Raw genomic sequence first — 25732 nt, forward strand, 5'->3', positions numbered from 1 at the left:
AACCTCAGCCCCGTTAGAAAGACCTTAGTTTCTCCCCCTGAACTTTCCAATCGGATTTATTTTGAAACCTCCCTCAACTGAGCTGTGGACCAGGTAACCCACGCCCTACCCAGCTCCCTGGCACCATAGGTGCGGGCTTCAGGAAAAGCTGGGCTCCAGGATCCTCTTCCCTGGGTCCCCAGGAGCCCTGGAGGTCAAGGCTTGCTGCCTCTGGGATACTAGCCCCTAGGAGGGCCGTGATTCCGCGGGGCAAGCCCAGGATCTGCTCCCGTGTCTCAGCAGCCTCCCAAACCTCTCTGATGGAGCCGCCTCTCCGCACAACAAATGTAAAAGCTTGCAAAGATCTAGGAAGGCATCCGGTGAGACTGTGCCATCTCTACACCTCCTACGAAGCCTGGGAGAAGAAAAGACCTTTTGTGGGGAGGCCGGGCTGTTGCGGGGGGGGGGGGGGGGGGGGCTCCCCCAGGTCAGGGGTAAAACTCACCCCTGCGCTCCGCCCCCCATCCCCACCTCTCCTTCCTGGCCCCGCAGACCCCGCTCCCAGGCACCGGGGCCCACATCCTGCCTCACTGACTGTGTGTGCTCACAGCGTCAAGGGGTGGACGTGATATTTCAAACATCAGATCAGTGCGTTTATATATTGGGTGCCCGGAAATTTTTCCAAATAAACACAGCTTGATTCAACTTGGGTGGGCGGACTTATCAACAGACTAATTCTATAAACAAATGAAGGAATAGCCCCGAAACCGATTGGCTGGTATCAAAAAGACACGTGGAGGGAAAAGCTTGGAGTTTTTCAGCAATGAAATTTTAATTAATGTGGGTGGGCTGAGAACACAACGACTGTTTATCATAGACAATTTATTTTCCAGCGCTAAGTCAACATATAATAGCAAACTTACAACAATTATTTAACATTTTTAAAGCCATGAAGAAGGGACAGAGCGTGGAGCAGCCGGGGAGAGCGGCAGAGCGGGAGGCAGACGCACAGCAGGCTCCCCGGGCGGGTCCTTGCGGCGCGGGGCGCAGTCCCTAAGCCGCCCGGGCCCCTGGCCTCGCGGGGAGCTCAGCGCCGACGCGCGCTCGCCATGAGCCACCTCTTCAGCCCCCGGCTGCCGGCGCTGGCGGCCTCGCCCATGCTCTATCTGTACGGCCCCGAGAGGCCCGGGCTGCCTCTGGCCTTCGCCCCCGCCGCCGCCCTGGCGGCCACGGGCCGGGCAGAGCCCCCCCAGAAGCCGCCCTACAGCTACATCGCGCTCATAGCCATGGCGATCCAGGACGCGCCCGAGCAGAGGGTCACCCTCAACGGCATCTACCAGTTCATCATGGACCGCTTCCCCTTCTACCACGACAACAGGCAGGGCTGGCAGAACAGCATCCGCCACAACCTCTCGCTCAACGACTGCTTCGTCAAGGTGCCCCGCGAGAAAGGGCGGCCGGGCAAGGGCAGCTACTGGACGCTGGACCCGCGCTGCCTGGATATGTTCGAGAACGGCAACTACCGTCGCCGGAAGAGGAAGCCCAAGCCGGGCGCCGGGGCCCCGGAGACCAAGCGGTCTCGTGCGGAGACGCCAGAGCGCACCGCAGAGGCGCAACCCGAGGCGGGGAGCGGGGCAGGGCGCCCCAGCCCCGCGACCCCCCGCCACGAGGGAGCGCCCTCGCGCCCCTGGCCCCTCCGGGAGGGCTCCTCGCCGGCGCCTCTCCTCTGCCCCGGGCTCGAACCCCCAGAGGTGGATGCGGGGGGCGGCGCTGTCCAGGTCGCCGCGGCGGTGGCGGGCCAGCAGGCGCGCCCGGCGGACGGCCCGGGGACCCCTGCGCGCCCCGCCTGCCGTAGCTCTCCGAGGAGCTCCGACAAGTCCAAGAGCTTCAGCATAGATAGCATCCTGGCGGGACGGCAGGGCCAGAAGCCGGCGGCAGGGGCCGAGCTCCTGGGGGGTGCCAAGCAGGATCCGGGCGGCTGTTTGGGGACCTCGCTGCTGGCCGCCTCCACTAGTGTCTGTCCGCCTTTCAACGCTTCGCTAATGCTGGACCCGCACGTCCAGGGCGGCTTCTACCAGCTCGGGATCCCTTTCCTCTCCTACTTCCCTCTGCAGCTCCCGGACGCCCTGCTTCACTTCCAGTGAGGCGCCCAGCGGAGCCGCTCCTCCCCTGTCTGCCCTGGTCCGGGCTTCTCCCGAGCCACCATGGCTCCCGCTGCTGGGGGAAGGAGTCTTAAAAAACAACAACAAACATCTTTTCCTCGCGGCGGTGTGGATCCTGGGAAGTGTTTCCAACTTATGCGCGCAGGTGTGTGTGTGGGGGAGGGGATGGGGGGGCGCTTCTTGGAGGGGACCTTCCCCGGACCTGGACGCCTTCGGATATTTTAAAAGATCCTGCCCAGTAGGGAGTTTGGGCATCTCAGACCTCCCACCGCGGGAGGAGAATTCCTTGACCTGAGGTCAGTTTAAAGGTGTCATCTTCGGCCACCCACCACAGGTCCTGCGTGTCTGGGGCACACGAAGGCCAGACACCCCGAAGTCAGGACGGCGGGAGGAAGAGTGGTGGCTACCCCTTGCCGTTGCCAGCTCCATCGTCGCTGTGACTGGGGCCTGGGCTCCCACAGGTCTGGGAGATAGGTGGGTGGTCACAGCTGGGTTTGTCCCTGAAGTCCAGTTGTGGGGACACCGAAGGTGACCCTGTTTTTCAGGTTCTTTGCCAGATCTAAGCCCTGGTGAGAGGATTCACAACCAATGTCCAGCTGGAAGATGAGGAACCACATTTTTATTTTAAATAGAGAAGTTTTCTTTCTTTTTTTTTTTTTTCTTTCTAGACAGGAAAAGAAACATGTTCTATTTTTTGGCTAAACACTTGACTCTTTTTACTATAACAATTGCCCTGTGAAAACATTTATATTAACAACTGTTAAGGAAGCGCACTCTATATAATTTAGCATTAGTCATTAGTCAACACACATGTTCTCCAGCGCACATTACCAGCCATAGCAGTAGTCCGATCTCTTTACTTTTGTTTTTAAGGGAGCAAAGATTTCAGGGGGGACCAGAAGTGGGTGAAGAGGAGGGAAGACGTCACAGACAACATAAGATTTCCTATTTTCATGTCTTCTTCAAGATCAAGGTTTAACTGCTTTTACATTTCCAGAATTGGGTAGTGAAGGACTACCATCATCAAAAAAAGCTGGGTGAACAAACACATGAAAAGCAGGCAAAGGGAGAGATGGGTTAGGGGCGGGAGGAGTAAGGGAACCTGGCCCCTCTCTGGAACCAAAGAACATAAGGCATGCTTCGAAGATTCTTGTAGACATTCCCAGCCCACTGCGTCCCAGTCTGCAACGTGACCCTGTTCCTCCCTCCAACCCTTACCAAGCAGACCCAGAGCTGAAGCTAAATAAACCCATCATGGAGGTGACTGGAAGTCTGGTGGGAGGGGTGGGTTGCAAGGCAGGGGTCTGCAGCAAAGATCTAGTTAAGAAAATTGAGACTTTTTTTTATAGAAAATTGAGATTTTTATAGTCCAGTTCAGCTCGGGACTTTTGGAAAATGGACCTAGCCTCTGTGGTATCTCGCTTTGGGTTATCTTAGGAGTTCTGAAAGCTGATCTCCTGAACCTCCAAGTTACTTTAATTTTATCTGATGTGGGATAGTCACAAGATGTCATATGTTCTGGAGGTGGGCTGCGATAGGTCTTCAAAATGACCTTTAAATAGTTTCTAGGACATATAAAAATGAACACGAACTTTACATGAAGAGAGCCTATTGGCTAATATGTTGGAAAGGACATTTAGGACAAGGCTAATAATTTAATGATTTGTGGGCACAGAGTTGACTGTCTGAGAATTCATCCTTAAAGCTATGTGCTACTGACTCATACATGTTTCCCTGGCGGCATTCTACCCAGGCTGGTGGGAACACATTAGTGAGCTGCAGGGCGCCCTTGCTGTTAGGACGTGGATGAGATTTCATTGCTGAGATCTAGGCTCACGGTGATTGATTTAAAATGTGGCAGAAGGGCTGCCATTGGCTATTTTGTTATCCCAAAGTCTCAGCCTCTGTGAATAAAGTTGTGTTTTTTTTTTATTAACCTTTCAGTGACTGGCTCGGTGGATTACTGGGGGGAATAAACAAACAATGTAGTAAGAGAGAGGAGACTGGGATTACATTTGGGAACTTGGTCAGGGGCCTGAGCAGGAAACCCCAGGGCCAGTGGATACTGCCTGCATGTCAAAAGGTATAGGATATGGACACTGTATAGGATGTGTTTTATATATTTTCCTTTTTTTGTGTTTGACTTTCTATCTTGTGTGTTTTGTTAATGTATGATGGCTGTCTTCTGGAGAAGCCAGCAATCTAATACTGCCATTTAAAAAGGATGGTATTTTAGAGTTACAGTTCTAAAAATATAATATAAACATTTTTATGTCACGGGGAGGAGGGGGAAAGGCAGAAATGTGCATCTGCTTTGTAAGGGGGGGTTATGCAAACATAAAGAGACATTGTTACTTCATCCCCACATTTGTCTGGCTTAGGGAAGCCAAGAGAAGTGGACAGTGGGGTCATTTTCTGTGGATTCTATACAGCTTTATGTGCTTGTGTATGTCTTCCTATTGAAGAGAAAGAGGGCTTTGGGTCTTAGTAATCCAAATAGCTTTTCTAATGTTCCAGACTTAATCATGGGCTTCAAATAATTAAAATATTTAGGGTAAACTGGAAGTAGCTGTCACTCACTCTACTCTTAGGGACTCTGAAGGTATGCCTCTGTGCTCTCATCTAAACAAGGGGTATAGATTCTGTTTTCTGTAAATGACCTTCGGTTCAAGCCCTGATCTCTCTCTCTCTCTCTCTCTCTCTCTCTCTCTCTCTCTCTCTCACACACACACACACACACACACACACACATACACACTTGTGATCCTATGGGGGATATGCAGGTATGTACACAATGATAAATAAATAATGTGTATGTATGTATATATGCACATACAAGTGTGCATGTGTGTGTATGTATGTTTATGTTTGGTGTATACAGATGCTCAGAAATTCATCTTTTTTGCATATAGGCGGGACAGATAGTCTGAAATCTAGTGCTGAATCCTTTAAAAGTAGTCCAAATATTGATACTTTTGGAAAGATTTTGTTTTTCTACATAGTTCAAGCCAGGAACGATTTAGTTTTTGCACTATTATAGTGAAACTAAAAAAGACTTTATGAAAGAATCTTGGAAGATGTACCAACGTAAGACCTTCACTCCCACGACTTTGAGAAGGATAAGAGAACTTTGCATAGCCCTTTGCTTGGTCTGGCCTTGGATATGTGCTGGCTCTTGTAGAGGCTAATGGCCTCCTGGGTCTCAAATGCCCCAAAAGGTTTTCTAGAACCTGAAGGGGAAGTGTTTAGTCACGTTTGCATGCAACGGTGTCTCTCTGAAAAGGAGGCCACATGTGTCTCCACCATTTCATGCAGAATGGTCGGTGTGGGTTAAAGAACTAGCCACACGTGATGATATTGTTACAGCTGGAGGCCAGGGCCTATCTGCCAGACACTGGTCGGCTAATGTTACCACCACAGGAGTGGGTGACATTTCCAGGAACAAGTGGGCGTGAAAGCCAAGACTGGGTGGACTTCCCATGTCCATGGTGGCTGAAGTCTTGCTTCCATGAAGTAGGAGTTGTTTTGTAGAGTCAAAAATACACAATATTAAGCAAGTTTGTTATTAAAATTAGAGAGCATCAGTTTTTTTTTGAAAAGTAAGTATTTTCATCCACATGTCAAGCAGTTTTTACAAAATGCCTGAATGGCCAAATAGCCATGGAAAAGTTGCTAAGGGCTGTGAATGACTCCCTACCACCCTTGCCCTCATTCAGAGGCCCCGCATTCAGGGCCCTCAGGGTTAGGCAGATACCCTACATGTGTACAGGAGCCTGCAGTGGGCAACAGGGGGTGGTGGAGCCTGGCTGAACTGGGGGGTTTATCTCTTCCAGTGGCGTCTGAATACCAATGGCACTGGGCTCACTGGCCAGATGTGGATTCAAACCCAGGGTCTACACCGTGGTGGGCAGATGAGATGGAGCACAAAATTTAGTTCTCCCCCTGGGAGGTGGCTGGAGGAAGGGAGCAGATGGACCTGCCATAAGTCTTGGAGGGACATAGCCAAGTCAGGTGTCTTCAATGACCTTGGCAGTGAGGAGGGAGGGTAAAGGGAGGTGGTGGGGCTGAGATTCGGTCCCACAGTCCTTTATCCATCAGGCACGAAAATCAGGATTCCAGTAGGAAACAGAAACCCACTTAGACGGGCCACTGGGAAAGACGAGGGTGAAGAGACTTGTTTTAAAGGCAAGGGAGCAGGGAGAATGCCCGGCCCCGGGTGGGCACAGGGGAGTGGGGAGGCAGCCAGTGCTGGCCCAGGCAGGAGCCAGAAGAAACACCACCCTCCTCATGTTCATACCTCTGATTGGCTGGACCCTTCTAGTAGTCCAGCCTACCAGGAACCCAGATGATGCAGTGCATAGGGGTCAGCCTGCGGGGCCGGATGCACCCAGCCGGGGTGGGGCAGACAGAGATGCCAGCACAGAAGAGGACTTGCCCTTGGGGCCAGTTGGTGGCAGCTTTCCTGACCATACCTTTGATAGCCAAGAGCCAAGACTAGAACCTCCCCGGTAATACTGGGGGCTGTATCTGGCCTTCTAGGTAATTGAATTCTCTCATATGGCAACTCTCCAAGAGAAGGTGGCTCTACCAGGGGTGGGCAAACTTTTTGACTGGAGGGCCACAATGGGTTCTTAAACTGGACCGGAGGGCCGGAACAAAAGCATGGATGGAGTGTTTGTGTGAACTAATACATGTTAACACTGCTGGTGGTGAAGGAGCGGAGGGGAGAGCAAGAGAACCCTCCGCTCTTTCGGCTCCGCGGGCCGGATAGAACAGCCGAACGGGCCGGATCCGGCCAGCGGGCCATAGTTTGCCCACGGCTGCTCTAGACCCTAATCTGTGACCCTCTTAAGGGGCCAGGGTCTGGGCCTGGACTTAGCTCCCCACGGCCTGTCCCCTGGCCGTAGAGACCTTGCCTTCACAGCTTTGCGCCTGGAAAAGTTGCAAAGGGCTGTGAATGACTGTACATGGACTTGTCATCAGTTCGTTGTGCACCTAAAACAAAGTTATCCCTTAGCGGGTGGTGTCCTGGACATGGCTGATGCTGTCGCCCCCTTCCCACATGTGAACCACACACTGGTGAGGGTGTCCCCCTGCCCAGGTCCACAGGAAGTAGGACTCGAATGAAGTGTCTCAGCCCTGGACAGTGTCTACGTCAGACTTCTTCGAAGGGTGGAGGGACAGCACCTGGTGTTTACAAGGTGATGTCACCTTGGACAGCAGGGCCTTTAAAGCGTGACTCAGCTCCTCATAATGGGCAATGCGAAATGTGCATATCGGGTGTCTTCAGCGTCTGGGCATCACCATCTCCCCCAGGTAGCTGCTCAGCACCGCGGGCTCCGCACTTCTCCAGGTCTCTGTAGACACACCCCTGTTGTTAATGTCGTATTGATTTGTTACTGCGCAGCGATGTGACACTCAGCTGGGACGGGAGGGCTACATTGACCTCTTCATATGTGTGGCCTTGGAGCCCACCAGACAGAGGCTAATGACCCAGCTCTGCCTTCACGTGCTGTGCGGCACCGGTAACTTAAGCGTGAAATAACTGTGCTCTTCTGAGACTTAACTTTCTCATCTGTACACATGGGGATAATATTTGTAACTGCCTCGTCCGGCTGTTGTGAGGAGTCAATGAAATGATGGATTAAATTCATAGGCCAGCACCGGCCCCCCGTTCTTGTCTGCGAAATGGGAATACTCGTGACTCCTCCTGCATAGGGCCATGGTCAGGATTAGATCAGTTGATGCCTATGAAATATCTGGTGCCCAGACAGCGGTCAGTAACGGGAGGTCTTATCCATGCAGACAGACATAGCCTTGAATCTACACGTATTTATTTTACAATTCCATTGTGACTTCTTCGTTCGGTAACAAAATCATGAACCAACAGCTCTTGCTCAGGTTGCATAATTCTGGAGGTAACAGAAGACTCCTGGGGGCTGGCTGCTCCAGTTCTCCCTGCGGGTCGGCTGGGCTCCATTTTCATTTCTCCACTGCAGTGTTACATCTCCTGAGATGATCCAGTCGTTTGAACACGAAACCAAAAGCAAAAACAGCAGCTCTGCATGGCAGGGGAGCCGAGGAAAACCACAGGGGAGTCTGTTTGCACAGCCGAGGGGAGCAAGTCCCTGTGGTGGTTCCCAGGAGCTTAGAAGGGGCCCCCAGGGATGGTAGTCCGGCCATTGTGAACTCAAGGGCGTTGGGAATGAACAAAACTCCTTATTTCTGCCCCAGCACCAAGGATTTGTCCTATCGGCCAGGAAAAGCTTCCATCCCACTTCTGGGGAGACCAGGACCAGACTGGGGAGCCGGTTCCCCTAAATGCACTCATTTCCAGGCCGGCCTTATAAAGTGTAAGGAACATTTATTTAAACGCCGTGGCTAAATATAGCAGGGGCTTGGTCAGTTGGAACATTTTTAGAAAGCACATTACAAATCAGGAATGCTTTGGAGAAATAAATAAACTTTCCCACATTTTTGGACTTCAAGTCGGCACTGGGGGCTTCATCTTGAGAGCATGATGGGGGGGGGAGGGTGATGAATAATTCATGTTGGGCTCTCGCTGGTGCCCTGAGTGCACTGGGGGCGACTCCTCCTTTGCGCCCTGGGTGAGGGGTCAGAGGACAGGATGGGTGGGGGTGGGGAGACACTGCCAGGTTCAGAACAACCCAGAAGTCTGGTCTGAATAAGGGCCACACAGTGACAGAGGAAGTGGGAATTACAGAGAAATGAGTCTATTTCCAGTGCGTTTCATTTCTTGTCTCTGCTGTTTGTTCTAGTGCTCGCTGGACTTGCAGATGAGATGAGAGTAAACCAGGGGGCCTGAAGCTCTTGCTCCTCCCAGTGCCGTGGCCTATCCCAGGGATCCCCATTGTGGTGGGACAGGCGGTGCGTTTCTTAAAGCTGCTCAGGAGAGTCCATTGGGTGGATCTGTTGGGGTCCAAGGAAGGGTGTGACTTTTTCATCTTTTATTCTTTCTTTCCCTCTACCCATGTTTATACATCATAGACGCGCAGCTTCTCTCCACGAACTCAACCATCTTTACTTTGGGTAGAGGTGCCCTCCACTACAGAAGTTACATGCGTTCATGAAAGAAATGTGGAGTATTTAGAAAAGTATTAAAAAGAACACACACCTTAACCCCGTGATTATCTGTAAGAATCTTACCTCCAAGAGACTGTGGTATTTTGAATTTATTTTTATTTATCGTTATTACATAGTTTTTACTTCAGTGCTGTCACCACCACCACCATCATCATCGTCACCAAAGAGCTTTCCAGCATACCCTGTGCAGTGCCTCTATGAGGCACAGTTTTTTTACTTTAATTGCCGACAGCCTGGCAACATGGAGAGATGAGTGGAAAAGGCTGATTGATTGACTTAAACTTTTGAGATTTTGAAATAATTACAAGATTAGAAGGTGCAAAGAAATGTATAGGGAGGTGAAAGAGACCTACTTTGTGCAAACTTTTCATATCCATTCTCTCATTTAGTTTCAACCACCCTCATATGAAATAGGTGCTACCGTGACCTCCATTTACACACATGTACAGAGTGGGCAGCTGGCCATGTCCTAAGACATGTGGCTAGTCAGTTTCAGAACTAGCCCTGGGCACACTCCCCGCACTGTGGGCTCTTTCTGACCCCCTGCCCTGATGTCTGGCAGACCCCCATGAAGTAACCACTGGTTGACAGACCCAATCAGTGCCCTCACTGTCCCCTCCCTCACGGGGGTCAGGCCAGCTTCTCCATTTAAGCCAGTGGTTCTCAACCTTCCTAATGCCATGACCCTTTAATACAGATCCTCATGTTGTGGTGACTCCCAATTTCATTGCTACAAATTGAACATAATGAAAGCATAGTGATTAATCACAAAAACAATATGTAATTATAGATGTGTTTTCCGATGGTCTTAGGCGACCCCTGTGAAAGGGTCGTTCGACCCCCAAAGGGGTCGCGACCCACAGGTTGAGAACCCCTGACCAAGCCGGGACCCAAGTTCCATTGCCACGTCGGTATCCATCCTCTCACCAGCTATGGAAATAGCTGCCGGTTAGAAACTCGGCTCTCGTCTGTCCAGCTGGTGAACCTCTACCTGGGTAAACACTGGAGTCACCGGGGGCATCTTCAAAGAAGCACTGATGGCTGCATCCCAGCCCAGATGGTATTTCCAAAACCTTCTCCAGTGAGTCCGGTGTGCTGCTGAGCTCAGGAGCCAGCAGTGTCCAGATAAGCAAGGGCAGGCGTGAGGTCAAGTGCCCGGATTATTTGGAAAAAGCACTTGGCATAAAGAAACAAAAATGTGGGATCGGGCCCGACTGAAGCAGAGCAGCTGCCGACATCACTCAGGGCTCGTGTCCTCACTGCTCCTTGCACTCTTGGGAGAGGGCATGGAGCCTATAATCTTTGGCACACATCATCTCACTCAATCACTCAACCACCCTGCGAGATTGCTTACTCTCCCTACTTGATGGAAAGAAATCAAGGCTGGGGTGTGGAGACTTGACCAATGGCATATAGCTGGGAAGAACCTGAGTCAAAAATTAAGGCCAGTTGTTCCTAAAGCTTCCACTCTCTTTCACACCATCTCCAGTGCTGCATATACGAGAGTGTCATAAATGTTAACGCACGTGTTAGCTCAGGATAAAGGGAGCCCATGCATTTAGGGACATGCATGAAGGAGGAAGAGGGTTTATATTTTTCCACTAGAGGCCTGGTGCATGAAATTTGTGCATGGGTGTGGTCCCTAGGCCTGGCTGGTGATCAAAGCATGAGCATCTGGCATGGAAAGGCAGGTCCCAGCTGACCTCTGGGCCCTGGGCAGCACTTGGGCCTCCAGGCCCTTGCATGCCCCCCTTTTGCCAGAATCACGGCACCCGAGTCCCCACGCAGAGATGTGGTGAGTGCGGCCAGATGACGAGGGCTGGGGCCTAGCATGGGCCTCTGGGCTGCCCAGTGGTGTCGGTGCTGTAGGGTGCTCTCTCCCAGCCGGCCTCACAGACTGGCTCCTGTGCAAACCCATTGGGAGCCTGACTGGCCCCTGAGGTCCCAGCTCATCTGGAAGAGGCTATGTGAGTGGGTGCGGATGGGCTCCTTGTGGGATCCCGGCACCTGAGCGTGGGGGGGCTTCCCCAGTGCGCAAGCCCTGGTGTCCTGGGAGAGGGTAGCAGGGAAAGTGAGAGCCAGCTCAGCAGACACCCCGCATTCTCACTGCACCTCTGTCCTTGTCACCCCGGCCCCAGATAGCCAGCCAGAGGTTGCAGCGTGTTGCCTAAACCTGCCATGTTCCACGTCGCCCCCTGGTGGACAGCACATGTCATAGCGAGCAGTCAAATACCCGGTCTCACAGTTGAACTCCTGCTGGGACGACAGACCCAGGGGACAATTTGCATATTAGGCTTTTATTATATAGGATGGTAGGAACACGATTTGTACCAAGCAGCCTTTGTAATCAGAGTAGCTTGTCATTCTCCATCTAACAAATAGCAAGTGTGTGCTCACTAACTGGCAGGACTGGGACATGCCCGAGGGAAATATAGGTGAACCAGACCCAGGCCCTGCCCTCGAGGAGCCTGCGTTCAGGTGAGGAGAGCTAGAAAAGAAAATTGACATTATGGTCATTCAAAAATCTTTTAAACACTCTCCACTTCCAGATACTTTCACTCGATCTCCCTGATATAAAGTAAAAATAAAGAAACCCCTACTCATCTCTGTGTGCTGGGGTCGGGTCCACCACCAGGTGACCAGGTGTGGCCTGGGGAGCCAGGTGGGCCTGAGGGAGGGTGTGGTGTGGCTTCGAGGCTGCAGACCCTGAGCCTAAAGCCTGAAGCCACTTCGGGTTTGAAGTCTTCCGTCACTGTTGCCTTGGTGATCAGCTCTGCAGGGCCACCGTGCCTGGAGCTCAACCTCGAATGTGTTTTTTTTCAGGCTATGCTGCCAAGATTCTGTGAGCCATGTGCAAACTCTTTCTGTGCACATGAAGGCGAGTTTGCAGTAAAAACGCAAGCTGATAAAAGAATGATAAGATCCAGGAGGGGCTAATAATCATTTTAATATTGGCTGAGTGCATTTCAATATTTGCTGAGTACATCAACTTTTAATGTGGCTACTAAAATCGTTAGATTACTCTTTTTTACTCACTGGTCTGGAAGATCAAAAAAGGTACCACTGATTAAGAGGCATTATATGGTCCTTTATCTTGAAATCCCAGAGAGATGAGCATAGAAATGAAGCTTATGCCTTTAGCTCCGTGCTTTGGGGTCAAGATCTCACAGAGAGGATTACGCAGGCTTTCTCAGACCTTGGGAAGGGACTCAGCCACATAGTCGGCATCCAACAAATGTTTGTTTCAGGATTACGTTTGCCTTGATGCCTGACTCTCCTGCTGGTGGACACCCCTCAGCTTATTATAAACAAGTGCTGGGTGCGGAACAGACAGTAGTATTTGTAGACCGGATGCACAATCTAATGAAAGCACTTTGCCCCACTCCTCGTGTTTCCTTCCTTATAGCGTTGCTCTCCACGCCTAGACTCATTTGGTCTGGGGCGGGGGCAGCAGTGGGGCTTATCTGATGGGGAAACAAGGGTAGAATTAACTGGGTATCGGGACCCAGCCTGGCCCTTTTTTCCCTGGGAGTGAGCTGCACATTCTGTTTTGCTCTCCAGGGTCTGCCCACTCCCCACCCCACCTATGAGGTGGGGGCCGAGGGGGCCCGAGCTGCCACTGACTAGTGGGCAAAGCTTTTGCTCACCGCGACTATAAGCCACAGTCTCCGACTGAGCTTTTAAAATAAATGTTTTGACTTCTCTCTGCCCACTCCTGCCATTTTCCAAACGGTGCAGAATTCAGGCAATCTCCCAGTTTGACTGGTGAGAATCCCACTGAGGGGCAGGGAGACGTGAACTCCCCAAGGCACCAAGTTCCATAGCGAAGGGTCGCACGGGGGCTCCCGGCTCCCAGTCCGGAGGGCAGGGGGCTTAGGCTGCAGCTCATGAGAAAATGCTAACCGGACGGTGCTCTGGGCTTGGACGCCTCCGGAGGCAAGGACCTCCCTGAAGAATCAAAGCGGAGGGCAGTCTTTACATCACTGTGGACGAGGCCCAGGGGTTCCGTTTTTAATCTCCACCACCTCCCAGAGGGGCAAGGAGAACATTCAAACTGCACACCCGACCCCTGGCTTTATAGGCTTTCCAGTGAGTTGTATCCCTGTCTCCTCTGGCGAGAAGGATGCTCCCTGGAAGCTGGAGTTGTGGAGGTGGGGGGATGGGATAGGAACCAGGAGGTGGGGTGGCAGCTGAGGACTGTGAGAAACAGGAAAAGTCCTTCAAGCTCCATTAAGAGCAAGCGGTTGTCTTTCCCAGCAGCAGAAATTCTCCATGGGCCCCATAATTCATACCGCAGAGCTGAGCTTGAGATCAGCTCAGAGAAGCCGCCCTTAGTATGAACACATGATGATGATGATGACGCGTGTGTGTAGGTGTGTGTGTGCGTGCGTGCGTGTGTGCGGTTGGGTATGTGTGCATGTGGCAAAGTTGAGAGGCAGAAAGAGACTTTGTGGGGGTGGGGAAATCAAGAATCTCTACCAATGGCTCTTCATCTGTCCCCAAATCGAGGGGGATCCTGCCAGCATCCTACACTTTCCTCTCTCTGTTTCAGAAGATCCCCTCGCTGTCTCAGAGGGCTGCCCACACCCTTGTTTTCATTAGCAAAGCAATATGTAATAATAGTTGTTAAAATAATTGTATTTCTGTTTGTACATCTGTAAAGATTAAGTTAAACAGTATGAAGCCCATTAAACTATTTCGTGACACGCTGCCGTAAATTGCCCTTCATTCCCACTGCTACTATTATTCCAGAATAAACTTCAGAGATCGGGCGGCTGCCATGAAGGGTTATTTATAGCGGCTCATTCATCAATAAAAAACTTCAAAAGGAATCTGGTACTCTTCTATTGGGAAGCCAAAGAAAACTCACATAAAGACAGCCCTGTTAAGAAACAAAGCGGAGGCGACCGCAGGACATTTAGTAAAATCCTGATTTCCAACAAATACCACGTCTCTGAAAGAGATGGCTGGCCACGTGAATCCATCTAGGCAACTCGGCTCCCATTGGATAGTTAACATAAGCTGTTAAACAGTTGTATTTACGTTGGCTTCAAAGGGCCTGGGCCTCCTCTTTGGGTTTTAAAAGTGTAATAGGTTTGTGATCTTGACATAGCAAAGCAAGTCTTTTCATCTTCAGGGAGCCCAGGGGGTGGGCTCATCACTGTGCCTGTTGCTTACGGGTTGACCTGCAGTTTCCTTGACGTTCAGTGTGAACTGGGCTGGGGACGGGAGTAAAGTCTCCGGTGTTGGGCATGCCATTTATTGAGCACTTACTATGTGCTGGGTACCACCTTTTAGAAGCAGGTATTATTGGCTCTGTTTTGCAGATGAAAAAAACTAAAGTTGGGGGAGGTTCAGCCTGCATCTATCATGACGAATGAAAACATGACCTATTTACAAGACCCGATTTTTGGCAACATCTTAGATTGTAGCCAAGAGGCTGAGCTGAAGCCGAACACCAGCCTGTCCTCTGCTGGCTACGCTGTGCACCTTGGGGCAGAGGCACCTGCTGGGTTCCAGGTGGCCCGGGAGCAGCCCTGTCTCGACGGACTCTGCTACTTGTTTGCAAGTTGTGCAGCCTCTTGGAGCCTCAGATTTCTCACTTGGTATCGGATCTTGAAGTGTGACGAGACGCAGCCATTTGCATGTTCATGGACGAAACAATCACCAGGCACCTGGCTCGCCCATGAAGACGACCCCAGCATGCCAGCGGGTATGCAGACAGTGGGAGCCCTAGCACTTCCTTGCATTTCCATGCTGCTCTCCTGGGCAGGCTCTGGTAGGCATGACGCTGGGTACAGGTGTGCCCTGGAGGTGAGTTGTAGGTAGGAAGGAACATCTGAAGGACACTGAGATGGAGACATTTGTACTCTTGGAGGTGGAGGGTGGCGCGTCTGGTTGGCAGTGACAACATAGTCATGAGTGGGCTCAGAATTATTGGGCAATTAGCATGTGCTGGGACCCCTGCCAAGTGAGAATATTACAGGTCTCTGTGGTTTGTTTCTCCCAGCTCTGTGATGTAACATCAGGCCCATTTTGCAGATGAGGGGATTAAGGCTCAGCGAATTAACTTGCTCAACGTTACCTTGCTGGGAAGTGGCAGGGCTGGGACTGCAGCTCAGAACAGGGCTTTGGATGCTGCTCTGGAGTGGAGTTTCCCCCCACTTTATCTCTCTACCTGCTCAAAAAAGGGGGGGGGCTCTGAACTCAGACAGGGCAGGGCCCTGGCGATTGGTTGTACAGCTTCTGCACTGCACAGACCTGGCCAAGAGGCTGAGCTGGGGCAGAAAACCAGCCTGTCCTCTGCTTGCCATACTGTGCAGCTTGGAGCAGAGGCGCCTTCTGGGTTCCAGGCGGCCTGGGAGCAGCCCTATCTGGACTGGAGATCTGGCTTTGCTACTTGTTTGCAAGTTGTGCAGCCTCTTGGAGCCTCAGCTTTCTCATCCCGCAAATGGGGTAATAATATCAACAGGCTGATGAGGATTAAATGGGATGAGGTCATGGATCTGCACTGACTGGCACAGCATCATAATCACCGGGGTGAGCACTGGCTGAGCGCTTGCTCTGGGCCAAACCAACAGCCCTACAGGCAGAAACTCATATAATTCTCCCAACAACCCCCTGAGATGGGAATCCTTACTATCCTCACTTTACCGACGAGCCACCTGGGCAAACAGAGAGGTTAGGTAGCTTGCCCAGCATCACACAGCTCTAAGTGGTAGAGCTGGAAGCTAGCCCAGGCAGTCCGGCTCCCGAGTCCACTCTCTTACCGCAGTTCTCACCCATCTCCTTGAACCTTCTCCGTGAATATGGATGGGATGGGTGCTGCCTGTAGGTGACACTGACATGGCAAACAGAGCTGGTGCTTACTCTGGAAGTGTGTCGGCCACCAATGCATTTGTGTGTGTGTGTGTGTGTGTGTGTGTGTGTGTGTGCTGCCCCAGTGACACCATTCACAAGGATTCTCGGTCGTGCTCCAGAATGTTTTCTCCGAGTTGTGCCACACCTGATATTGAGATGCAGCCTGCGCGGGGCCTGGGAATCGGAAGTTTGGGTCCCCTCACTGGCGTCGCTGCTGTGTACCTCGATGGGTGACCCCCACAGGGTCCTGTGCTCCCTGGACTCAGTTTCTTCACTCGTATTGAAAGGGCGTTGACTCCAGTGATGGCCGAGGATTAAGTCTCTGCCATCTGAGCTCAGAGGGCCCCCTGTCGTGTATACCTGACCACAGAGTCTGCTTCTAGACTCCAGGCTTCGATTCTCAAAGAGCATGTGCTTTGCTTTTGTGTTCGGGGCCCGAGGCAGGGGCTCACCTCAGGCACACAGAGTGGTGCTCATTACTTTCTTCTGGGGCAGCGTTCTGGTTCCCAGGATATGGCCGCAGTGGGGATTTTTGGGGGGGCGTCTCGAATTGGGGGTCGGGACCAGAACAGTATGGAAATGCTGACTTTTGCAATTTTCTTCAGTGCAGTTAGCAAGCAGAACAAGGAGACGCGAGGACCGGAACCACTTTATGGCACCGTGGCTGAAGTGTCAGCTCCCAGCGTTCTGGGGTGATGGAGGGACCAGTGCTTCCTGGACGGAGGGGGAGCTAACACTCATCCCGCATAGCGTCCCATAGCAGGACCCTCTCCTCACTTTGCTATTAGCATTGGGCAAGTTCAGCTGCATTTGAGATTTGCCGCCCATCTCATGCTGTTTGTAAAATGCTTGGGGTTTGATAAAACCGAAAAGATATTTGCCAAGCCCCTTTCTCCTTCATTTTTAAGCCCATGTGGATTTGAAGGGGAATTTACTCCATATGTTTCTGATTCATTTGCTCTTAACTCATCAAAACCTTATTTCAGAAAAGCTATTTGATGTCCAAGGAGCTTTCGGAGTTGGATTTTAAATCTTTTAAAGTCTTCCCTTCCCAGCTTTGAAATGAGAAGTTGCCTTTTGCCAAGCACAAATGAGCTCCCAAGCCGAAAGAAGTTCACGTTTGGTTCACAATTAGAGAACTGTGAATTCTCAGTGGGCTGTGAAATGGGCAAAACCTGCCTCTTTTGAAGACCTGTCAAGACCCCCCTCCCCCCCCAAATCCAGGACCAGGGCCCCACGGCCTTGTCCAGGAGCCTCACCACTGGCCCTGGAGCCACAAGAACGATGGAACCACTTACCTTCCGACCTGACTCTGCCCAGGGCAGGGCAGCCCGGGAGACGTTATGAGCACTGGTTTCCCACATTTTAGAGGACCATAACTTAGAGGGACTTCTAATTTGTTTATAAAGTCTGGGTCATTTTAAGCTTTTTATGATGAAAAGTTTAAGACAGATATAAGATTGGAGAATGCCCCACATACTGCTCACCAAGCTTCAGCGATGATCAGCTCAGTAACAACCCTGACTTTGAAATGAATCCTGGACTTCCTCTCATTTCATTCTTTAATATTTCAGTCTCTCTCTCTCTCTCTAAAATATAAGGAAGGGCTCTTAGAACACATACCCTGATCACCAATTGACAATGAATTCCTAAATGCCATGCAATATCCAGTCAGTGATTCATGTCTCTCTGTTTTCTTAGATCTAAACGTTTAATTGGGTTCTTCGGATCAGGATCTAAACAAGGACCACAGATTTCATTTGATTGCTAGATCTCTTAGGTTGCTATTAATCCTTTGGCTACTCTCTTCTTTCTTTCTTTTGGAAATTTATTTGTTGAAGAAATAGGTTATTTATCAGGAGGCATTTCCCACATTTCGGATTTTTTATTACATCCTTGCACTTAACACATTTCTCTTCCCCAGAAAATATGATTTTTTTTAGGGATTATGCATAAAACTACTTTATACAGTCAATCCTATTAAAACAGTTTATTTTACATTTTGGTAGCTTAATATTTACTTTTTTCTACCTTGAAGTATAGCCTTTGGTCCTGCATATAACTCCGTTCTCTGGATATAACACACACACACACACACACACACACACACACATTTTAAAATGTATTTGGACCCACAATTACGAGACATCAAATGTGTCCTGTTCCATCATGTCCTGAGACCCAACAGGAGTGAGGGGTAGGGGAAATCAGAAATATCCAGAAAGTGGACATACAACTCAAGTAAGCATGTTTTCCCGTGTTTCATTCTTAGGTGTGCTTACACGTGCATTACGTGTTGCCATCCAGTGAGAAAGCTTTTCCCGTTTCCATTCTCTTCCACGGGATCTGAGGACATGGAGGAGAGCCCCAGGTGCTGTTAACTCCTCTCTAACACCTGCTGATCTTCTCACTCAGGAAGACAGACCCGGGCCTCTCCCGAGGCGTGAGCAGGGAGCAGTGTCCAGGTAGAGCAGAACTACGCTGCTTTGCTCCCGTGGTATCCACCTCCAGTTCCAGCCTACTCATGGAGAGATGCTGACTTCCCATGGACAGCAACCCTGTAGACTCTGCTTTCAAAAATCATTGAAGTGGAAAGTATGAGTGGACTTACTAGTAAAGGAAGACATTCACCAAATAGTGGGACAGTGGTCTGGACTATGGGAAACTCCACGCTCAGGGGAAGGGCTGCCGTCTGGGAGGCGGACAGGGGAGGAGGGAGCCTGAGGGAGTGCTGGGCAGGGGGGCAGGGGGCAGCCAGCACCTTTGGGTCTTTTTCATCCTCTTCATAATCTGACAAGTAAGTTCAGACCAAGTCCCTTCACCTCTCTGCAATCTGTCGGTCTCACCTGGGGAGGGGGACGGTAATTCCTGCCCTGAACGCCCACCTCACCTCCCAGGCTTTCAGTTGAGGAGCAAAGAGATGAGGAATGGAAGTGTCTATAAAAATAATTATTATCACAATTGAATCATCTCCTATGTACTCCTCTAACAACACTTTCTCCCTCTCCACCTCCTCCTTCAATATAGTTTTTACTCTCTTCTTGGTTCCCCCACTCACTCAACACCTTTCTGGAGCTATAAAAGGCTGCAATGCAGGCAGCTGGGCAGGGGCTAAAAAGAAACCACAAATCTGTGTTGGAGGAATCAAAAATAACTTCCGACGGCAGCCCAGAGTCCTCCAGGAGTGATGCCTCTGTCAGACACCACCCTGGGCCACGGTGATTGTCCCTGCTTCAGACATGTGCCCCCACGGGGCCAATCAGAGCTCAGCACAGGGTTTTTCTCAGTGGAGCTGGTAGGTAAATACTCTGAGAAAGGATGGAGGTACTTGTGACTGTGGTTCCAGCCAGCTGGTGGGTGGATGGAGCTGACTTAAAGTTTCCCAGGGAGAAGGTTTTCCCCCTTTTTACTCTTTCCCACCCCATGTGATTATGTCAAGAAGGAGAGGTGCAGTTTAGTGGTCCCTTTTATTCTTGGAAGAAAAAAGAGCAAGATGGAGGGGGAGAGAGAGAGAGAGAGAGAGATCAATATGAGAGACACACATCAATTGGTTGCCTCCCTAATGTGTCCCTACCGGGCACATACCTGGGATGAACCTGCAACCCAAGTATGTGCCCTTGACTGGGAATTGAACCCATGACCCTTTGGTATGTGGGTCAATGCTCTCACCACTGAGCTTGCCAGCCAGAGCTCAGGTGTACAATTTGATAACACATCCCCTGTATATTGTATTGTGTGTTCACCACCCCAAGTCAAGTCTCTTTCCATCACCATTTCCTTTCACTTCCCAATCCAGGTCCTTCCACCGCAGCCTGCTGCCGACTTTGCAGTGTTTGAATAAAGCTCACTCTAGGATACTTCTCTTAGTTTGCTTTCTATCTCTGGCCAGCTGGGGCAGGTCCCCTTGTGTTGCCCAACTGTGAAATGAACGTTCAATATAGAGGCACAGACTTGCAGCCTCAGCTGTTTTCTTTGGGTCAACCACATGTATTTTATTATTATTATTATTATTATTATTATTATTAATTATTTTATCCTCACTTGAGAATATGTTTACTGAGTTTAGAGAGAGAGAGGAAGGTGGGGGAAGAGAGAAAGAGAGAAGGAACAAGAGAGAGAAACATTGATCCGTTGCCTCCCATACATGCCCCAACCTTTTGGTGCACAGAATGATGCTCTAACCAACCAAGCCACCCGGCCAGGGCAACAACACGTATTTTTAAATCACACTGTGTGTTGCAGGTCTAACAATCTGAGCAACCTAGAGTCTCCTGCCTCCCACCAGGCCCTCACCAGCCACTTTTCAACCTTCCTGGCCCCTGCAGACTTTTGAGTTTGCCACGCTCAGGGTCACAAGGCGATCTCATCTCTGAGATACTTTCCAGTCTTGGCAGTTCTGTGGTTACATGCTCCTGTTCAAAAATACACACAGGCACAGCACACAGAACATCTACACATGTGTGTACCCTTTCACGGCCTCTCAGATGATGATATGTAATATTTCCCTCACCCCAGAAAGTTCCTTTGTGCCCTCGCCTGCCCCGGAGGAGCCACCGCTTTGGCGTGTCTCACCATGGGTCGGTTGCAGGTCTCTGCACGGTCACATACGGGGAATCACGCAGTGTGTGCCGTTTTGTGTCTGGCTCCTTTTCCTCCGCGTTATGATGTGAGACTCACCCATGTGACCGTGTGTGGCAGTGATGCGTTCATTTTTCATCGCAGTACACTATTTTCCTGCATGAAAATTGCACCATTTACTCAGTCTACTGTTGGCAGATGCTTGGCTTGTTTGCAGTTCTTGCTTATGAAGAGTAAAGTTGCCACGAGCATTTTTGCACAAGCTTTCTAGACTATAAACCCCGCTTCTGTTGGTCATACTCAGAAAAGGAATTGCTGGTCATGAGTGCGTGCATTTTTAGCTTTGGTAGATCCTGGTTGGGCAGAGCTGCTGCCTCTCCATTTACGCTTTTCAGAGGCGCTGCATTTACACACGCCTTCTGACCCGCCTTTTTCAACTCATGGTAAGCACCTGGCACATAGTAGGTGTTCAGCTAACGCAGTTCACTTTTGGAGAATGACCACTGAACACATCCGCCTTCCCGACACACCATCATCACAGCCCCCGCCATCCTCAGCACAGCACAGGTGGCATTTGAGCACTGCTCCTTGCGTAACCAATCTCCTCTAACCTTGGCAAAGCCCCGAAAGCCTGGCATCTTCACGCCCACTTCACAGATGATGAAGCTGAGGCTCAGAGGAGTGAGTCACTCTGCCCCATGGATCCTATGAGGTGGCACTGGGATGCAGATCTGCCAGGCCCGGGAGCTCCATGGCCATCATCCGGTCCACCTCTGAGCACGTCTCTGCCACCCCAGCAGCCCCTTTCCCAGGCAGCCCTCAGCCTGGTCGGCTCCTCGGGCATTGTTTTCAGGGACAAGCACGTTCTTAAATAGTTTGGCTTCCCGGGTTGTCTCCAGAGCTATGGTCTGTTTATAAATGGCCCCTGGGCCTTGCCTTTACTGGCCTCTATTGACAAATAAACCGCTGACTCACAAGAGTAAAAATATACTCTGGTGTAGAGCTGGGTAGAGTTATTAAAAGTTTGTTGTGTCTACTCAGATGGTATAGCCACTGCCCTAGGACGAGGCAGCTGACTTGACTGCAGGACAAATATAGATAAACACTTCTCCAGACGCGGCCACTGCCATATGTTGTAGGTCACCGTGACAAGGCCCACGGGGCTTCAGGATGGCTTCCCTCTGGTGTTAGGGCAGCTCAGCCGAGCGCTGGATCCGGAGCTGGGGACCCAGGCTGGGCGGCTGGTTTGTCATTTCCCAGCTGTGCGACCCTCGGCAAGTCACCTAACCTCCCTGAACCTTTCCCCCTCCTTTGAAAGTTGAGAATCAAAAAACCTTGCCTCCTGGGGTTGTTAGGAGGAGTGAGCTACACGATTTCTAACAAGTTGCCCAAGTGGCCACTGTGAGCCAGGAGGAGGTGGCCCGACACAAACTCGGACAGGAAGACAGGTCCGGGCACAGGAGCCTGGCGAGGCGGCGGGGCATTACGGTTGGGGGTGCCAGGCGGATGGCACTGCTCTGCCGCCAGGCTCTGACTGAGGGACGGACTTCTGCAACTGTGGCGAGACACTATTTAACATGTCAGAGACAGAAAGGGCCATCTGAAAAGGCTAAAATGATATGTTTTGGCCCCGTCTCTAACCTTTGGAACGGCGCCCAGCTTCCAACAGTCTCTGAGCTGTTCTGGGGGAGGAACCTTGTGCTGAAGAAAAGCACATTCAGTGTCCTTCTCGCTCCTTCATTTCGGCCTCCACAGACACTGCGTCCCACGGTATTCCTGCCTCCAAGCGGGGCAACCCCGGACACCCAGGTGGCCGAGCCTGGCCCTCTTCCCGATAAGCCGTAACGAGGAAAAAGTGTTCCGAGAAATATTTTTTTTCTGCCTCTAAAACACTCATGGCTCCTTGCAAGAAAACACATTCCCACAGTGACTTGAGAAATCTTCTCAGTTAAGGCTTTTTATTGGACGGGATCTTATCCCCCAGTGAGCAGCTTGTAGGAAACAGACATGTTCTGTGACTCACAGACTGTGTCCTGGCTCCATGACGCGGCTCTTAGAGAACAAGGCGCTACAGACGGCGTTTAACATCCTACTGAGAGCCCTGGCCGGAATCAACCAATGAATGTACAAATCCGTGGAACGACAACATCGACGTTTCTCTCTCTCAAATCAATCAAGTTAAAAAAATATTAAAAAACTAAAATAAAATTCTACTTAGAATCTTGGAATCTGAATCAGATGCCGAATATGGTTTATTCAGGGAATAAAAGGCCCACCATATTGTTTAGAAAGCAGTTAGTTGAATCCACTGAAAAATCAATAGTTCATGGTTATTTATAAGAATAATGACTTGCTTGTTTTCTTTCTCTTGGCATCCTTTAAAGATTAGTGTTGTTTGTGACATAAACACATGCAGTGATTAGAAGCGCGAGGCGGCAGGCCTCGTTGGGCCATGGGAATCTGAGTCACTACGTGGCTCGGCTCAATCTCTCCATCTGTAAGAGAGGATTTGGCCGCGTCACCCTTCTAGCGCTACTGCTTATGAAGAAGAAAGCCACTGTCAGAGGGGCAGAGATTTATCCTCTGGTTGCTCAGCACAGCACGGGCCAATAGGTCATCCGGTGGCAGCAGAGCTGTTCCATACGGGCAGGGGCGTGCTCTCGCGGACGGCGGTCACGGCCACACGTGGCACCGAGTACGTGAAGTGTGGTGAGAACAATGGAGGAACTGAGTTTTAAATTTGATTTCGTTTGAATTCATTTACGTTTCAGCCGCCACATGTGGCTGGTGGCTATGGCATCGGCGGCAGGGCAGGCTTAGGGGAAGATTCTGCAAACTGGTGGTCAGAGCAGGTCACTTTTCCCTCTGGGCCTCACTTTCCTCCTCAGAATAAAAGACGTTTGGATCGCCGAAACCGATTTGGCTCAGTGGATAGAGCATCAGCCTGCGGACGGAAAGGTCCCAGGTTCGATTCCGGTCAAGGGCATGTACCTGGGTTGCGGGCATATCCCCAGTAGGGAGTGTGCAGGAGGCAGCTGATGGATGTTTCTCTCTCATCGATGTTTCTAATTCTATATCTCTCCCTCTTCCTCTCTTTTTTTTTTTTTTAAAAAAAAGACGGTTGGATCGATTAGAGCTTCTTAAAAATTTTTCACCAAAGTCAATATTCCATTCGGGTCCAATTAGGAAAACAAGCCACACCAGGTATTTCAAAGGGAAGGGACTGGACATAGGGAATTCGGCGTTTACCAAATCTTCAGGAAACCTGGGGGGGGCGGGGGGGGGGACATCAGGAGAGGCTGTCTGTATTCAGCTGTCGGGTTTGCCACCCAATGGATAATTCCAAGACTCGCTGAGTTGGTGCCATTGCCTGTAGGGCAGAAAACTGCGGGAAACCATGGCTGACAGGGCTGCCTGGCGGTGCCGGGCTGGGTGGCTGGCGAGGAGTCACGGCAGTGGCCACAAAGGCTTACCTTTGCCAAAGCCCACACATCCTCCGTGGCTGCCAGGGAAACAGGAGTGGCTTCCGCCTTCCCAACCTCGCTTGACAGTTTCTCTCCCATGCAATGTATGCAGGCCGCTGAGGCCAGGGCCTGGGAGAAATGCAGTTCTCTGTCTGCTAGCCTGCGACACAAGGGGTGGAAGTCAATGTGGACGGCCCCAAGCAACAGCCAGCCGATGCTTCTAACACAGTGGTTCTCAGCCTTGGCTGCACATTAGAATCACCTGGGAATCCTTTTTAAATCCTGATTTCTGGGCCTCGTCCTCCGGAAATTCTGTTTCTTTGTTATGGGGTGGGGCCACAACATTAGTAACAAAGAAACAGAACTTCCGGAGGATGAGGCCCAGAAATCAGGATTTTAAAAAGATTCCCAGGTGATTCTACTGTGCAGCCAAGGTTGAGAACCACTGTTCTAACAGAACAGGAGGGTGAGCAAGTGCCCACAGCCACACGCTCGGAAATCCAGGGGAACGCAGTGGGGTGCGGTCCTCCCTCAAGGGTAAGACCGGCCTCTGCTGCTTTGCCTACTCATTGTCTGTGTCACTGTCTCTTAATAACAGCAGCACTAGGAATTTCCATGGGTACCTCCCCTCCTCCACACCCAGTCGGTTTGGTTTGGGTGGGAGTATTCTACTTCTGCGTCCAGGGTGGCCTGGGGATTCAGGCTGGCCAACCACATCCTCCTCCTGCACAGGACTGGGGCCAGGGACCCACATAAATCAGAGAGGCACAGTGGTCATGGGCCATTGGGAAAGGAATGTGTCTGTTAGGCTGGGAGCTCAGGGAGATAGAATGCAAGGCTGGTGCTCAGGCAGCCATCCTGCCTCCAGGAGGGCATCTGCCTCAGAGTAGAGCAGACAGAGAGGAAAGCAGAGTTAAAAGACGGTGCTATGGTCTGAATGTTGTGTTACCCCCCCACCCCCATTCATATGTTGAAATCCTAACCCCACCTCAATGTAGTGACATTAGGAGGTGAGGCCATTGGGAGGTGACTAGAGCATGAGGATGAAGCCCCCATGAGTGGGATTAGTGCCCTTATGAAAGAGCCCAGAGAAATTCCTGGCCCCTCCCACCTGTGAGGACACAGTAAGAAGGTGACCATCTGCAGCCTGGAAGTGTCCTACCAGACCCGGCATAATCATTTCTCATAATTTGAAAGCAAAGTAGCACATAGGCTATCAATATAATATTTGGTGCACTTCTTTACTTAAATTAGACTCAAGCATTGAGAGAGGGTATCTGGAATGTTCTTTTTGCTCTCTCCAGAGTGAAGAGAATGCAAATATTTACCATGCCTTATTGTTAGCAGAGGGGGAAACTGCATCCAGGAGAACAATAACAAAATAAACTTCTCCAACAGTTTACAAAGTACTAGCAGCTGAGTTTTTAAAAAAAATGTTGGTAGTTTATTTAAAGAACTCGTCCTTCTCCAGCAAAATTCACATATATTTGTAAAAAATGCAAGCATCACCCTGGCCGCTGTGGCTCAGTAAGTTGGAGTGTCGTCCTGTATACTGAAAGGTTTCGAGTTTGAGTCCCAGTCAGG

The 25732-nt window shown here is 50.7% G+C and overlaps 1 protein-coding gene across 1 annotated transcript; it reads left to right on the top strand.

Annotated features, from left to right (window-relative positions):
- Positions 1-1088: 1088 nt before the first annotated feature.
- Positions 1089-2123, top strand: FOXL1 (forkhead box L1; the record flags this gene model as incomplete). Its single annotated transcript, XM_081108486.1, has 1 exon — positions 1089-2123. The coding sequence occupies one exon, from the start codon at positions 1089-1091 to the stop codon at positions 2121-2123; it is 1035 nt and encodes a 344-aa protein (XP_080964612.1).
- Positions 2124-25732: the final 23609 nt, after the last annotated feature.

This window comes from Myotis nattereri, assembly GCF_964212035.1.
Source record: "Myotis nattereri genome assembly, chromosome: 15".
Classification (NCBI taxonomy): Eukaryota; Metazoa; Chordata; class Mammalia; order Chiroptera; family Vespertilionidae; genus Myotis; species Myotis nattereri.